Here is a 15,051-nt window from a genome sequence, read left to right on the forward strand (position 1 = left end):
TGGGCCCATTCCTGGTATATATGTCCTAATCATGGGCCGCTTTCTGATAAATATATCCCCATCCTGGCATATATAGTCCCTGTTGTAGTGCTTAAAAAAACCCCACATTTTTGGGATCCTATATAAATAAATGTGTGATAGACGAGGGTCTTATAATTGGGACCTACACCTATTTTGAGATTGAGGCCCCATCTGTCACCACTTTGAATGCATAACTGTTTTGCATTCCTCCATTGGCTTCTATGGAGGTTTCCAACTGGTCCAATGTTGCAAGGCAGCAAAGCTTTCTGGGAACTGTAACGGCGCAAATCAACAGTGCTGTTGTCATGCTAGGTATGGGGAAGTACAAAGCGAGCAGCGAAAGCTAAAGGAAGGGGACCCTTGCGTCTAGGGAAGGGAGGATGGTGACCCCTGACCAAACTTACTGCTGGTCCATGGGGTCCCTCACCGTCACCACCCTAGATAGGTTCCGCACCTATGCGCCAAGCTGGATACCTGACCCTGGATATCCCTAGTGCTGGACCCTAAATAGAGAACCAGTGGGATTGACTGTTCGTCAACTCCACTAAACGCTAAAGGAAGACACAAGGAGTATACACAAGAGAAAAAGCATAAACTACTTCTCTACAGATGACACAGGCAGGAATTCAGCAAAGCTTCAGCACCAATCCTACAGATGAGAGCAAGTCACCTACTTGCAACCAGAGCTAGAATAAACTGGATAATATCACCAGCACCAGTCCAAGGAAGATTGGAGTATTTAGGCACCAAGAGAATACTGATGATCAGCAGCTGTTGGAAGGTGAGCACCAGCTCGGTCCAAAAGGGAAAGAGAAGAAAACCCAGCCGGAAAGCTAGCTATTACATTGAATACTTACAGCAGAAACAATAGAAAGTCTGGGAGCATTTTGCACAGCCAAACACTGTGACCTTCTATTGCCAGAAACCACATGACTGTCTGTCACCCGTGACAGCTGTCCATACGTCTCCACCTCCATGTCCAGGTTGAATTTTTGGGTATGGCGGTAGCAGAACAGCTACACAGGAGCATTACACCAGAGCCCCGTGCAGCCGTCTCCTTTCTCTATAGACCCAGGTAAAAGTAGAATATCCACTTTCCGCACTTCACTTGTTCTTCCTATATCCCTGGAACCTTCTCCTTTTATCTCAGGTGAGTGATAGAGGTCTTAAAAGCTAATCTGTCCTCCTGCAATTACTTAAGTCCTATTACAGCTCCGATATATTGCGCTGTACACGTCTGATTATATAACGAGCCTCCTGCTATAGGCACAGAATGACGCCCACCTCCCCAATCCCCGGGCCCCTCGGAGTCCATTGGTAGCGGAATATTTCTCCAGAATAGCGGCGGTTGCGCCAATCATCGTCCTCCCATCACCGAGGCCGGGGAATTCTAAGTCACAACTTCAAAGGATCTGGAGAACACAGGTTGCGTCACGATCTATTTCAATCATAACCCGGCGCAGCCTGAGGATTTTATTTCTCTCTGTTTTTTCTTTGTACTCATTTCTTCGCTCTCTCGGAAGAAAAAAAAAAATCCATATTTTTATTTTGCCATAAATTAGAGCAATTAATGCAGGGATTTGCTAATCGGAAATTGCAAAGTCATCACTTGCTGGTGGTTGACATTTCTGGAGCAGATCAGTTTGCTTGAAGTCTTTTCCCACAGAGACGGAGAAGCTGCGCGCAGAATGCAAATGACGCGTGGATTAGCAGAAGCGCCAGGGTTTCACGTCACCTCTATAGATCACTAGTGTATTCTGTATGGATAGGCATGTCCCCAAAATTTGCCAGTTCGGTGGGGACCTCCAAGAAGGGGCCTCTGGAGAGCACGATGAGCATTGGAAACCATTTATCTATGCCTTTAAAGGGAACCGGTCAGGTCCAATATGCACCCAGAACCAGGAGTAGTTCTGGGTGCATGTTACTAATCCCTGCCTAACTGTCTCTGTATACACTAGCATAGATAAAGAGATCTTTAGAAAAAGGATTTCTAAAGATCTTTTACCGTATGCTAATGAGCGAGGGGACTAGTCCCCTGGGCGTTACTTCCCCTTACCAGTCAGCTCTATTAGGCTGCTTTCACACATCAGTTTTTTGACATCAGGCACAATCCGGGAAAAACGTGTCTGTTGCCACCGGATCTGTTTTTTCCCCAATAGACTTTCATTAGCGCCGGATGGCCTTGCGTTTCATCAGTTTTTTGCCGGATCCGGCAAAATTTGCTTGTCCGGTGGCCGGATGAAACGTTGAAGTGAACCTTGTCCGGCAAAAAAACTGCAACCGCCTTTAAGGCGGCGTCACACGCTACGATATATCGGGCGATATGTCGTCGGGGTCACGGATTCTGTGACGCACATCCGGCATCGTTAGAGATATCGTAGCGTGTGACAGCTACGAATGACTGTTAACGAGCAAAAATACTCACCTATCATTGCTCGTTGACACGTCGTTCATTTTCATAATGTCGTTCCTCCTTCTGCGCGCCGGTTGTTTGTCGTTCCCGAGGCAGCACACATCGCTCCGTGTGACATCCCGGGAACGACGAACACAGCTTACCTGCGTCCCGCCGGCAATGCGGAAGGAAGGAGGTGGGCGGGATGTTACGTCCCGCTCCTCTCCGCCCCTCCGCTTCTATTGGGCAGCCGCTGTGTTACGTCGCTGTGACGCTGAATGTCCCTCCACCTTCAGGAAGAGGATGTTCGCCGCCCACAGCGAGGTCGTTCGGGAGGTAAGTACGTGTGACGGGGATAAACAACTTTGTGCGCCACGGGCAACAAATTGCCCGTGACACACAAACGACGGGGGTGAGTGCGATCGCATGATATATCGTCCCATGTAACGGGGCCTTTAGGCTGCTTTCACACATCCAGTTTTTGCCATCAGGCACAGTCCGGTGTAAAAACTGATGCAACGGATCAGGCGAAAAAACGGATCAGTTGCATCAGTTTTTTCCATCAGTTCCTGGACGGATCCGTCGTGCTACTGAGCATGCTCAGTAGCAAAAATCAGAATCCGTCGCTGTAATGCATGGTATGCTGCATTACGACGGCTCTGACGCCCATAGGCTTTGATTGTACATGATGCCAGACGGTGCCGGAGTCGGCGCGGTCCGGTTTTTTTTGTTGCTGCTGAAAAATGTTCCATGCTGCGTCTATTCCGGCAGCTGGACTCAGAAATTTTGCGCATGCCGGATGCATTGCAAGGGCATCAGACATAATCCAGCGCTAATACAATTCAGTGAGGAAAAAAACGCATGTGTGTGTGTTTGTTTTATCCAGTATTCGCCGGATTGTGCCTGACGGCAAAAACTGGATGTTTGAAAGCACCTTTAGATGTTAGTACAGCCCTGTGGGTGTGCTATATTTCTAATGAATACGCAGCGTCACAGGATGATCTTGTTCACCTATTCGCTTCCATCGTGTCCAACGGGGGATTTCCGATCAGTGCGCATCATGAGAGAGAGAGGAGCGAAAGAGAGAGAGGAGAGAGAGAGGAGAGAGAAAGAGAGAGAGGAGAGAGAGGAGAGAGAAAGAGAGAGAGGAGAGAGAGAGGAGAGAGAAAGAGAGAGTGGAGAGAGAAAGAGAGAGAGGAGAGAGAAAGAGAGAGAGGAGAGAGAAAGAGAGAGAGGAGAGAGAAAGAGAGAGGAGAGAGAAAGAGAGAGGAGAGAGAAAGAGAGAGGAGAGAGAAAAGAGAGAGGAGAGAGAAAGAGAGAGGAGAGAGAAAGAGAGAGAGGAGAGAGAAAGAGAGAGAGGAGAGAGAAAGAGAGGAGAGAGAAAGAGAGAGAGGAGAGAGGAGGAGAGAGAAAGAGAGAGGAGAGAGAAAGAGAGAGGAGAGAGAAAGAGAGAGGAGAGAGAAAGAGAGAGGAGAGAGAAAGAGAGAGGAGAGAGAAAGAGAGGAGAGAGAAAGAGAGAGGAGAGAGAAAGAGAGAGAGAGGAGAGAGAGAGAGAAAGAGAGGAGAGAGAGAAAGAGAGAGGAGAGAAAGAGAGAGGAGAGAGAGAGGAGAGAGAGCGCTGAGAAAAAAAAAACCTCGGATCCGGATCGTGCACCCCGGGTTGCGGTTGGACTCTGATCGGAACCTCGGACCGTGCGGATCCGGATTTTTCAGATCCGGGTCCGCTCAACAGTAGTCTGGCTTCAAACTGAAGTAGTGCGCACTGAGCCAAACTCCGGGGTCATGCGCACTGAGTCACGGTGCTGCTGTGATGTCAAGAATTGGAATCCACAGTGTGTGGTGTGACCAGTACGGATATTATCCACTGGGGCAAAGACACTGATTGTAAAAAAAAAAACAAAACAGAAATCCGTGCTTAAGACGTGCAGCTTATACTTTACCCCATATAGTGTAGCTTGTGTAGCGGAATAGATTGGCCACTGGTAAGATTTCCATGAAGACGTTGCCTGAAAAATGCATCCAAATGAGAAGCCGTTATGGATGGAAGGGACATACTTATGTGGAGCACGACTCGTCCCTTTGCCCTCCTGACGGTGGACGCCATCATTTGCTGTAATAAGACATTTTATACATTTTTAATTTCCACATTGTGTCATTGGAAAGCTGATTCATGGAGCTGAAGGGCGATACCTTGGTAATTAATAGCACATAGACATATATTTGCCACAACGATGAGCTATGAAATGAGTTGGCAGTGGATCATGCCGCTCCGGAGATGCCGCGTGAGGGTCTTTCATTGCACCCGTCCCTCCTTCCCTTCCCCAGATGACCTCTGCCTCATTAGCTCCCTCCGCCATGAGATACAGTGTAACCGAATGAAACAAATCGCTCTTTTCCTTGACATTAATCTGTAACAATCTCTTTTCTTCTCCGTGTCCCTAAATGGCCTAAAACCCAAATCTCGAAATGCGTGGGAGAAAAATTTATGAATACTTTGGCGAAAAATAATTAATGAATGTATTTTGGATTGTTAAAATGTTGCAAAGAGGCAGTCGATCCACTAGATTACTAACAGGAGAGATCAGAGCCTTAGGTATTATAAATTCATCTTAAAGGGGTTGTCCAGAATTAGAAGAACATGTCCACCTTCTTCTAAATACATCTTTACACTTCAATTCCATTGGTTATAATTGGTCTTGCAGCTTCGCCCTATTTAAGTAAATGGGGCTGAGCTGCTTAACCACAGACAACCTGTGGATGAAGGGGGCACTGTTTCTTTTTTTTTTTTGGCATGATCCCTTTAAGATCATCACCAAGCTATAAACTTTCCTGTTGGGAATCCCCACTGTTGGCAACAGCTGATGTGTAATTAGGCAGTGGAGTAGAAGTGTGGTACCCTGAGCCGGGATACGGGTGCAGTACAGTGACGGCTGACCCAGGAAGAATTCTTGCTTGTAACCAGATTGAGTCAGGACAGACAGTTTATTAACCTGGGCCGTTGGGAAGAGCCGAGCAAAGCGCCAGAATTGGATCATCTAATATGATTTGTCACTGTTGGGGTGGCTGCGGGCTGCTATTTTAAGGCTGGGAAGAGCCAATAACTATGGACCTTCGCAGCCTGATAATATCAGCCTGTAGCTGTCTGCTTTATCTTGGCTCGTTATCAAAAATGGAGCGACCCCACACCATTTTTATTAAATTATTTATTTGTTAAACAAGCCTAAAACACTCTTTAATGCCCATGAAAGACATCAAAGGGTGCAAGCGTACAATATGTAGGGGGGGCTTCGCTTTTGTCAACTTCCAGAGGACAGTGTGCTGAATATCGTGACACCTGGTCCTATATAGACCCAATGATGCAATGTGGTCGGCCAATCACAGTCTTGCCAGTACTTGCGGAAGTGCCCGCAGCCGAAAAGCTTGTGGATTGGCATTCAACAAACTTTATTAAAACATATGAACATCCAATCCAAACTTGACTGGGGTCTTCCCTGAAACGTCTGTGTTCAAGTTTGAGCCCCGGACACCAGGTATCCGGTGTGAACCCTGATGATTTTTACTTTTTGGGTTTGCTCATCCTTACTTATGACATTTGGAATAATTTGGTACAAAAACGTCAACAAACAAGGCAAAAAAATAGAAAAGTGACCTATAGAGAGTTGGTCCTCTAGGATATCAACTGCTTGTGGCTGGCAGCAGTGAGAAGCCATTGACCGCAGTTTAGCCACCGGCATCCGCTTATGGCACATATCCCTATAGTATCTATATAACAATATCTCACAAATTGTAGGATGCTTTTGCACTGCCCACATTTTGTCCAGATCATTTTCCTAAAAATTCCTTTTTTTTACCCCCATAAATCTGCATAACCTTTTCCTCTATGCTGCCGTAAAAATCCTTGCCTAAATCTTCAAAAGATCCTGAGTAAGTTAACAGGGTCCAAGGAAATCAAAGCCGGTCACCACTGCTCAATACACTGTGCAGTTGGTAATGTTGGGTACTGCAGCTCTGCTCCTATTCACTTCAATTGGAGCAGCAGTAGCTGAGAACGGTCACTACACAGTGTACGGTGCTGTGGTGTCCTGGCTCTGTGTACTGTGTATATCTTGGCTGCGATTGGGTGAGCGTGCCAGGTTTGGGGCTCCACATCAATATCTAAGTCCTGGACAACCCCTTTAAGATGTTCTGGCCTCATTTTACAAGAACCTTTAACTTAATAGGCTGAGGGTCTGATTAATAGAACCCCACTGATCCTGATCAGAGCCCCCTTTAAAGTGGAACAGAGTTGCACATGCTTGACCCCTGCTTTATTCATTGTCTATGGGACTGCTGGTAACAGCAGAGCAGCTTTCTCCGGCAGTTCCATAGACAATGAATAGAGTGGAGGTTGAGCATGTGGAACAGAGATGCACATGCTCGCCCTCCTCTTCATTCTTTGTCTATGGGACTGCTGGTAACAGCAGAGCAACTTTCTCCGGCAGTTCCATAGACAATGAATAGAGTGGATTTCTAGCATGTAGAACAGAGATGTACATGCTCAACTTTCACTCCATTGATTATCTATAGGATTGCTGATAACAACAGAGCAGCTTTCTCCGGCAGTTCCATAGACAATGAATAGAGTGGAGGTCGAGCATGTGTAACAGAGATGCACATGCTCGCCCTCCTCTTCATTCTTTGTCTATGGGACTGCTGGTAACAGCAGAGCAACTTTCTCCGGCAGTTCCATAGACAATGAATAGAGTGGATTTCTAGCATGTAGAACAGAGATGCACATGCTCGACTTCCACTCCGTTGATTGTCTATGGGACTGTTGGTTACAGCAGAGCAGCTTTCCCCGGCAGTCCCGTAGACAATGAATAGAGTGGAGGTTGAGTATATGGAACAGAGATGCACATACTCGACTTCCACTCCATTGATTGTCTATGGGATTGCTGATAACAACAGAGCAGCTTTCTCCGGCAGTTCCATAGACAATGAATAGAGTGGAGGTCGAGCATGTGTAACAGAGATGCACATGCTCGCCCTCCTCTTCATTCTTTGTCTATGGGACTGCTGATAACAGCAGAGCAGCTTTCTCCAGCAGTTCCATAGACAATGAATAGAGTGAAGGTTGAGCATGTGTAATAGAGATGCACATGCTCGACCTCCTCTTCATTCATTGTCTATGGGACTGCTGATAACAGCAGAGCAGCTTTCTCCAGCAGTTCCATAGACAATGAATAGAGTGGAAGTCGAGTATGTGGAACAGGGATGCACATGCTCGCCCTCCTCTTCATTCTTTGTCTATGGGACTGCTGATAACAGCAGAGCAACTTTCTCCGGCAGTTCCATAGACAATGAATAGAGTGGAGGTCGAGCATGCACACCTCTGCTCCTTGTAAAAGGGTCCCATTATCAGGCTCAATTTTCAGGATATGGACAGGGTCCCAGAATAGAGAAAAACCCTTTAATGATTTAACCCTTGGTGATTCGGCAAGTACCCCTTTCCCACCCTATTCTAGTGCAGGTTATGTCTTAAATCCACAGTGCAGGTATACGTATCCATAACCTCCATAATCTGTAATCTGGGATCTAATATTACCCCCGTCTATAATTTCCTGTTTATTCTGCATTGAGCCTCGTCGGCAAATTTACAAATCCAATTTGGCTGTGGTAAATTGAATATATTTTGTTTCCGGTCTTGAAAAACAAAAGCATTTATCAGATTTACAGACAGACGCATGAATCAGGAGCGAAGATGATAGAAATCTGGTTCTGGCCAAGATCGAGGCGACTGGACAGAGGAGGGCCGGTGCTCGTCTGGGCCCATCTCAGGGGTGGTCTGCGCCGGACTGGAGCGAGTGATTTATCATCAGCCGGACCCTCCAATAAACACTGAATCTGAGAGATCTGCCTCCAGTTATTGTATTTATAGGAGAATTGGACGCTTCTCCTTATTATGACGTCAAGTAAATCATCGGTGTTAGTTTACGAATACTTGTGCGGATTAGTAAGAGGACACCCATCCTCCGCCCCATCCTATGTATGCTCCGACTTGTAGATCAAGTGGTAGGAAATGATCATGCCGCCGCTGGACAGATTTTACCAACAGACATAGCCCTCCCCTCCTAAAATCCAACCCCCCCCGATCCCAAAAAAGGTTATCAGTGTCGTATCATAGGATATACCCTCGAACATGACCGTGATGAGTCCATAAAGCAGAAAGTACTACAACTCCCAACATGACCGTGATGAGTCCATAAAGCAGAAAGTGCTACAACTCCCAACATGACTGTGATGAGTCCATAAAGCAGAAAGTACTACAACTCCCAACATGACCATGATGAGTCCATAAAGCAGAAAGTACTACAACTCCCAACATGACCGTGATGAGTCCATAAAACAGAAAGTACTACAACTCCCAACATGACCGTGATGAGTCCATAAAGCAGAAAGTACTACAACTCCCAACATGACCGTGATGAGTCCATAAAGCAGAAAGTACTACAACTCCCAACATGACCGTGATGAGTCCATAAAGCAGAAAGTACTACAACTCCCAACATGACCGTGATGAGTCCATAAAGCAGAAAGTACTACAACTCCCAACATGACCGTGATGAGTCCATAAAGCAGAAAGTACTACAACTCCCAACATGACCGTGATGAGTCCATTAAAGCAGAAAATACTACAACTCCCAACATGACCGTGATGAGTCCATAAAGCAGAAAGTACTACAACTCCCAACATGACCGTGATGAGTCCATAAAGCAGAAAGTACTACAACTCCCAACATGACCGTGATGAGTCCATAAAGCAGAAAGTACTACAACTCCCAACATGACTGTGATGAGTCCATAAAGCAGAAAGTACTACAACTCCCAACATGACCGTGATGAGTCCATTAAAGCAGAAAATACTACAACTCCCAACATGACCGTGATGAGTCGATAAAGCAGAAAGTACTAAAAGTCCCAACATGACCGCGATGAGTCCGTAAAGCAGAAAGTACTACAACTCCCAACATGACCGTGAGGAGTCCATAAAGCAGAAAGTACTACAACTCCCAACATGATCGTGATGAGTCCATAAAGCAGAAAGTACTAAAAGTCCCAACATGACCGCGATGAGTCCGTAAAGCAGAAAGTACTACAACTCCCAACATGACCGTGATGAGTCCATAAAGCATAAAATACTACAACTCCCAACATGACCGTGATGAGTCCATTAAAGCAGAAAATACTACAACTCCCAACATGACCGTGATGAGTCGATAAAGCAGAAAGTACTAAAAGTCCCAACATGACCGCGATGAGTCCGTAAAGCAGAAAGTACTACAACTCCCAACATGACCGTGATGAGTCCATAAAGCAGAAAGTACTAAAAGTCCCAACATGACCGCGATGAGTCCGTAAAGCAGAAAGTACTACAACTCCCAACATGACCGTGATGAGTCCATAAAGCAGAAAGTACTACAACTCCCAACATGATCGTGATGAGTCCATAAAGCAGAAAGTACTAAAAGTCCCAACATGACCGCGATGAGTCCGTAAAGCAGAAAGTACTACAACTCCCAACATGACCGTGATGAGTCCATAAAGCAGAAAGTACTACAACTCCCAACATGACCGTGATGAGTCCATTAAAGCAGAAAATACTACAACTCCCAACATGACCGTGATGAGTCGATAAAGCAGAAAGTACTAAAAGTCCCAACATGACCGCGATGAGTCCGTAAAGCAGAAAGTACTACAACTCCCAACATGACCGTGATGAGTCCATAAAGCAGAAAGTACTAAAAGTCCCAACATGACCGCGATGAGTCCGTAAAGCAGAAAGTACTACAACTCCCAACATGACCGTGATGAGTCCATAAAGCATAAAATACTACAACTCCCAACATGACCGTGATGAGTCCATAAAGCAGAAAGTACTACAACTCCCAACATGACCGTGATGAGTCCATAAAGCAGAAAGTACTACAACTCCCAACATGACCGTGATGAGTCCATTAAAGCAGAAAATACTACAACTCCCAACATGACCGTGATGAGTCCGTAAAGCAGAAAGTACTACAACTCCCAACATGACCGTGATGAGTCCATAAAGCAGAAAGTACTAAAAGTCCCAACATGACCGCGATGAGTCCGTAAAGCAGAAAGTACTACAACTCCCAACATGACCGTGATGAGTCCATAAAGCAGAAAGTACTAAAAGTCCCAACATGACCGCGATGAGTCCGTAAAGCAGAAAGTACTACAACTCCCAACATGACCGTGATGAGTCCATAAAGCATAAAATACTACAACTCCCACCATGACCGTGATCTGTCCATAAAACAGAAAGTACTACAACTCCCAACATGACCGTGAGGAGCACATTAGTATTGTCCATAAACGCAAAGTACTACAACTCCCAGCATGACCATAATGAGCATATTAGTACTGTATATAACCACAAAGTACTATAACTCCCAACATACCCTGATCATGGAGCGTGCCCATATGACTCAGTGTTTAGACATAGTACATTACTACTACACTATGGGTTTGGGGCTTATTCACACTTTATTACCCATAATTCCGTATTGCAGAGCCATGTGCTGCCGAGCGGAGCCTCTGTGGGGCGCTGTGTTCTTCTCCAGAAATAGAGAATGCCTTAATAAAACAGCGTGTGACGAAATAAAAATCTTTTTTTTCTTATAAAATTATTGAAAAACACTTTTGTGCCTGTGGGGTACAGTATAGAGCCCCATACATTTCCATGGGGCCGCATTTCATATCCATACACCACGGATCGGTGCTTCGTAACGCCACAGTAATACCACATCAGCAGATTAAATTATGGGACTGCGGTAAAAGAGAAGAAAAAAAAAAGTACAAAAAAAAAAATTAAAATTAAACAAAAGACATGAAAGAAAAAAAGATACTAAGAAATAGAAAAAAAAATGGACAAAAGCAAGAAAAAAAAGCTAAAAAGAAATAAAATAAAAAGGGACATAAAAACAAAGAAAAAATACTAAAAATAAAAAAATAAACAAAAGATGGACATAAAAGCAAGAAAAAATACAAAAAAACACAAAATAAAAAGGGCAAAAGCAAAAAAATTACTTAAGATAAATAAACAAAAAAATTTGGACAAAAGCAAGAAAAAATACTAAAAAAAACAAAAAAGGGACATAAGCAAAAATAAAAATACAAAAACAATTAAACAAAAAATGGACATAAAAGCATAAAATAAATTCTAAAAAAAAAGTTAAAAGGGACATGAAAGCAAAAAAAAAAAAAAAATACTGAGCACATTGCACGCTGAGCACCAGCATGGAGCATAACGTTACTTCTGTATATAAAAGCCTCTGATGAAATATAGCAAACCGGCAGCCGTGAGGCTTCTCCGTCATCTGATAGGAAATAACCTTTTGGCAAAATACAGGATTCTCCAATTTTCGGAGATTATGCAGCGCTCCTTCCTTCATGGCGGAGCGGACTTCTGTGGAAATCTTCTAGCTCTTAAGTGACAAGTTGGCTTTTAGCATAGACATATCATTTAGATGATCACGTAGACGGCCAAAATCCCCCGAAAACCAGACTAATATTGTGTAATAGGACGTCTGATGCAATCCTATCAGCTCAGCAGACCAGAACTAACGGCATGCTGGGAGCTGTAGTGTCACAGCAGTCTGAGAGCCGCAACGTGCATACGACTTGGGTTGAGCAAAAAGATTTCCTACATTAGATGGAAAGATAATTGATTCCTAAGGGAACAGTGCAGTACTGTACATGCCCTGTGGGGGCGCTGCAGGGAAATTGAGCACTTGTTGCTGCCTCCCCCTATAGATTAAATTTTCTGGGCCGCTTGTGATCAGTTTATCAACAGGGAACCCTTTTAAGAGATTGTATGAAGAGGACAAATCCATCTCAAATTGTGTTTATAGGATAGACTATCTATTTTCTACTTTATAATAATAATAATAATAATAATAATAATAATAATAATAATAATAATAATAATAATAATTATTATTATTATTATTATTATTATTGCGCCATTTATTCCATGGCGCTTTACATGTGAAAAAGGGGCATACATAGACAAGTATAATAATCGTGAACAAGGCACAGACTGGTACAGGAGGAGAGAGGACCCTGCTCACAAGGCCTCACAGTCTACAGGGAAGGGGTGAGGATACAGTAGATGAGGACCCTGCCCGCGAGGTCTCATAGTCTGCAGGGTTGGGTGAGGGTACAGTACGTGAGGACTCTGCCCACGAGGGCTCACAGTCTGCAGGGTTGGGTGAGGGTACAGTAGGTGAGGACCCTGCCCACGAGGGCTCACAGTCTACAGGGTTGGGTGAGGGTACAGTAGAGGAGGACCCTGCCCATAAGGGCTCACAGTCTACAGGGTTGGGTGAGGGTACAGTAGGTGAGGACCCTGCCCATAATTGCTCACAGTCTACAAGGTTAGGTGAGGGTACAGTAGGTGAGGACCCTGCCCGCGAGGGCTCAGTCTACAGGGTTGGGTGAGGGTACAGTAGATGAGGACTCTGCCCATGAGGGCTCAGTCTACAGGGTTGGGTGAGGGTACAGTACGTGAGGACCCTGCCCACGAGGGCTCACAGTCTACAGGGTTGGGTGAGGGTACCATAGGTGAGGACCTGCCCATAAGGGCTCACAGTCTACAGGGTTAGGTGAGGGTACAGTAGGTGAGGACCCTGCCCGCGAGGGCTCAGTCTACAGGGTTGGGTGAGGGTACAGTAGATGAGGACTCTGCCCATGAGGGCTCAGTCTACAGGGTTAGGTGAGGGTACAGTAGGTGAGGACCCTGCCCGCGAGGGCTCAGTCTACAGGGTTGGGTGAGGGTACAGTAGATGAGGACTCTGCCCATGAGGGCTCACAGTCTACAGTGGATTGTTAAGGGTAGAGCGGGTTGTGCGACGCTATGGTGGATTGAAGGTCACTGCAGGTTGTAGGCTTGTCGGAAGAGGTGGGTCTTCAGGTTCCTTTTGAAGGTTTCCACAGTAGGCAAGAATGCAATGTGTTGTGTTACAAGGTCTCAGGGTGTGAATAGGGGGCAGGGGTGTTACATTTGGTGTTATCTCTCACACATACTCTCTCATACTGGTCACTGGAAGTTCCTCATGGCAAAGAATTCTCTGAGGATCTGAAAAAAAAGAATTGTTACTGTACATAAAGATGGCCAAGGCTATAAGAAGATAAAAACAACCAGAGACTGAGCTGCAGCACGGCGGCCAAGACCATACAGTGGTTTAACAAGATGGGTTCCACTCAGAACAGGCCTTTTCATAGTTAACCAGAGAGGTTGAGTGAGACCCTCTTGAAAGGATCTCATCCAGACAACCAGTACTTGATTAGCTCTGAAGAAGGGCAAAGTCCCCAAAAGAGCTGTCTGAGGTTGGCCATCTCTTAATTTTGGGGAAATATATTAGGATAAGCATTTTCAGCCTTGTGGGCTGTTATGGGGTTGGACATTAGCTTGTAGGGCAGCAGCATTTCTTCTTCTAGAGGAGAGTTTGTTCTTCTCGTCCCAAAAGTAAAATCTTGAGATTGAAGTGTAATATTGCTGTGTCTTAATCACATTACACAAAGTTTAAAGTATTTCTTACTTTTTTCTTCTAGGAAAGGTTTCAAGTAAAGAACCCTCCGCACACATATATTCAGAAGCTGAAAGGATATCTGGACCCAGCAGTAACGAGAAAGGTAAGAGAATATTTCTGGCCGGTGACGTGAAATCCTTCAGATAATCCACGACTGCTCATACATCACATTCAGCAGAAGGGGCCGTATAATGGAAAGTTTTTAAGAGAGACCACAAAGGCAGGAACATTTAGAAATGTCACACAGGCATCCAAAAAATGGAGTTAAAAAATGGAGCCGTTATTTCCAGCCGAATTTTGGCTTTTCACCAAGTCGTTGGGACATCAAGAGGCCTTGCATCTGTATAGAAAAAAAACCTGAGAAATACCTTATACTGTTACTTTCCTGAAAAATAGGTGTAATTATTACCATCCAGGCAGCCAGATGTGCTCATACCATGGAGGATCAGATTGCCTTCATTCCAGTCTGATCAATCCTGTCTTGTGTCTACGACTACCATGTCTATATACATTTTCTTAAAGAGTACCATCTATTTGCACAAAGTGGTGGGGTATCTCAGGGTCCCAGGGACCAGGCGTACATTGATTTTTGCGCAGAGAAGGATATGGTTGGCACTTTCATCTTATGGGTACTGCCAAATGTACCCTTGAAATTACAGCAGGAGTCTGCCTATAATTCACACACCTTCCAATTTAAAAGGGTTGTCCAGAGAAAAGAGGTTCTCCCCTATCCATAGGATAGGTGATTATCTTTTGACCGGTGGAGGGCTGATCTTTGGGATCTGCAGATTGGTAGTTCATGGGCAGGCTAGAAAGAGTTATTGATCTGTTTGTTAGTCTCCTTTGATCACATGTTGTGGAAGATCCAATCACATCTGCTCCCCTCCTATATATATATCTATATATATATATATATATTTATATATTATTATATTATATTATATTATATATATATATATATATATATATATATATACATACACATACATATACTGGCTAGATCCTTCATTCTATGCCAGCTATAGTTTATCTTAGCTGGTC

General features: G+C 44.7%; 1 protein-coding gene across 8 annotated transcripts in view; it reads left to right on the forward strand.

Annotated features, from left to right (window-relative positions):
* Positions 1 to 15,051, forward strand: part of FMNL2 (formin like 2) — a 300,140-nt gene that overhangs the window by 181,715 nt on the left and 103,374 nt on the right. For all 8 annotated transcript variants that reach the window (XM_075317219.1, XM_075317215.1, XM_075317213.1 and 5 more), the window contains exon 3: positions 14,033 to 14,113. In XM_075317219.1, coding sequence (XP_075173334.1) covers positions 14,033 to 14,113 — 81 coding nt within the window. The remainder of the gene's footprint in view (positions 1 to 14,032; positions 14,114 to 15,051) is intronic.

This window comes from Anomaloglossus baeobatrachus, chromosome 7, assembly GCF_048569485.1.
Source record: "Anomaloglossus baeobatrachus isolate aAnoBae1 chromosome 7, aAnoBae1.hap1, whole genome shotgun sequence".
Classification (NCBI taxonomy): Eukaryota; Metazoa; Chordata; class Amphibia; order Anura; family Aromobatidae; genus Anomaloglossus; species Anomaloglossus baeobatrachus.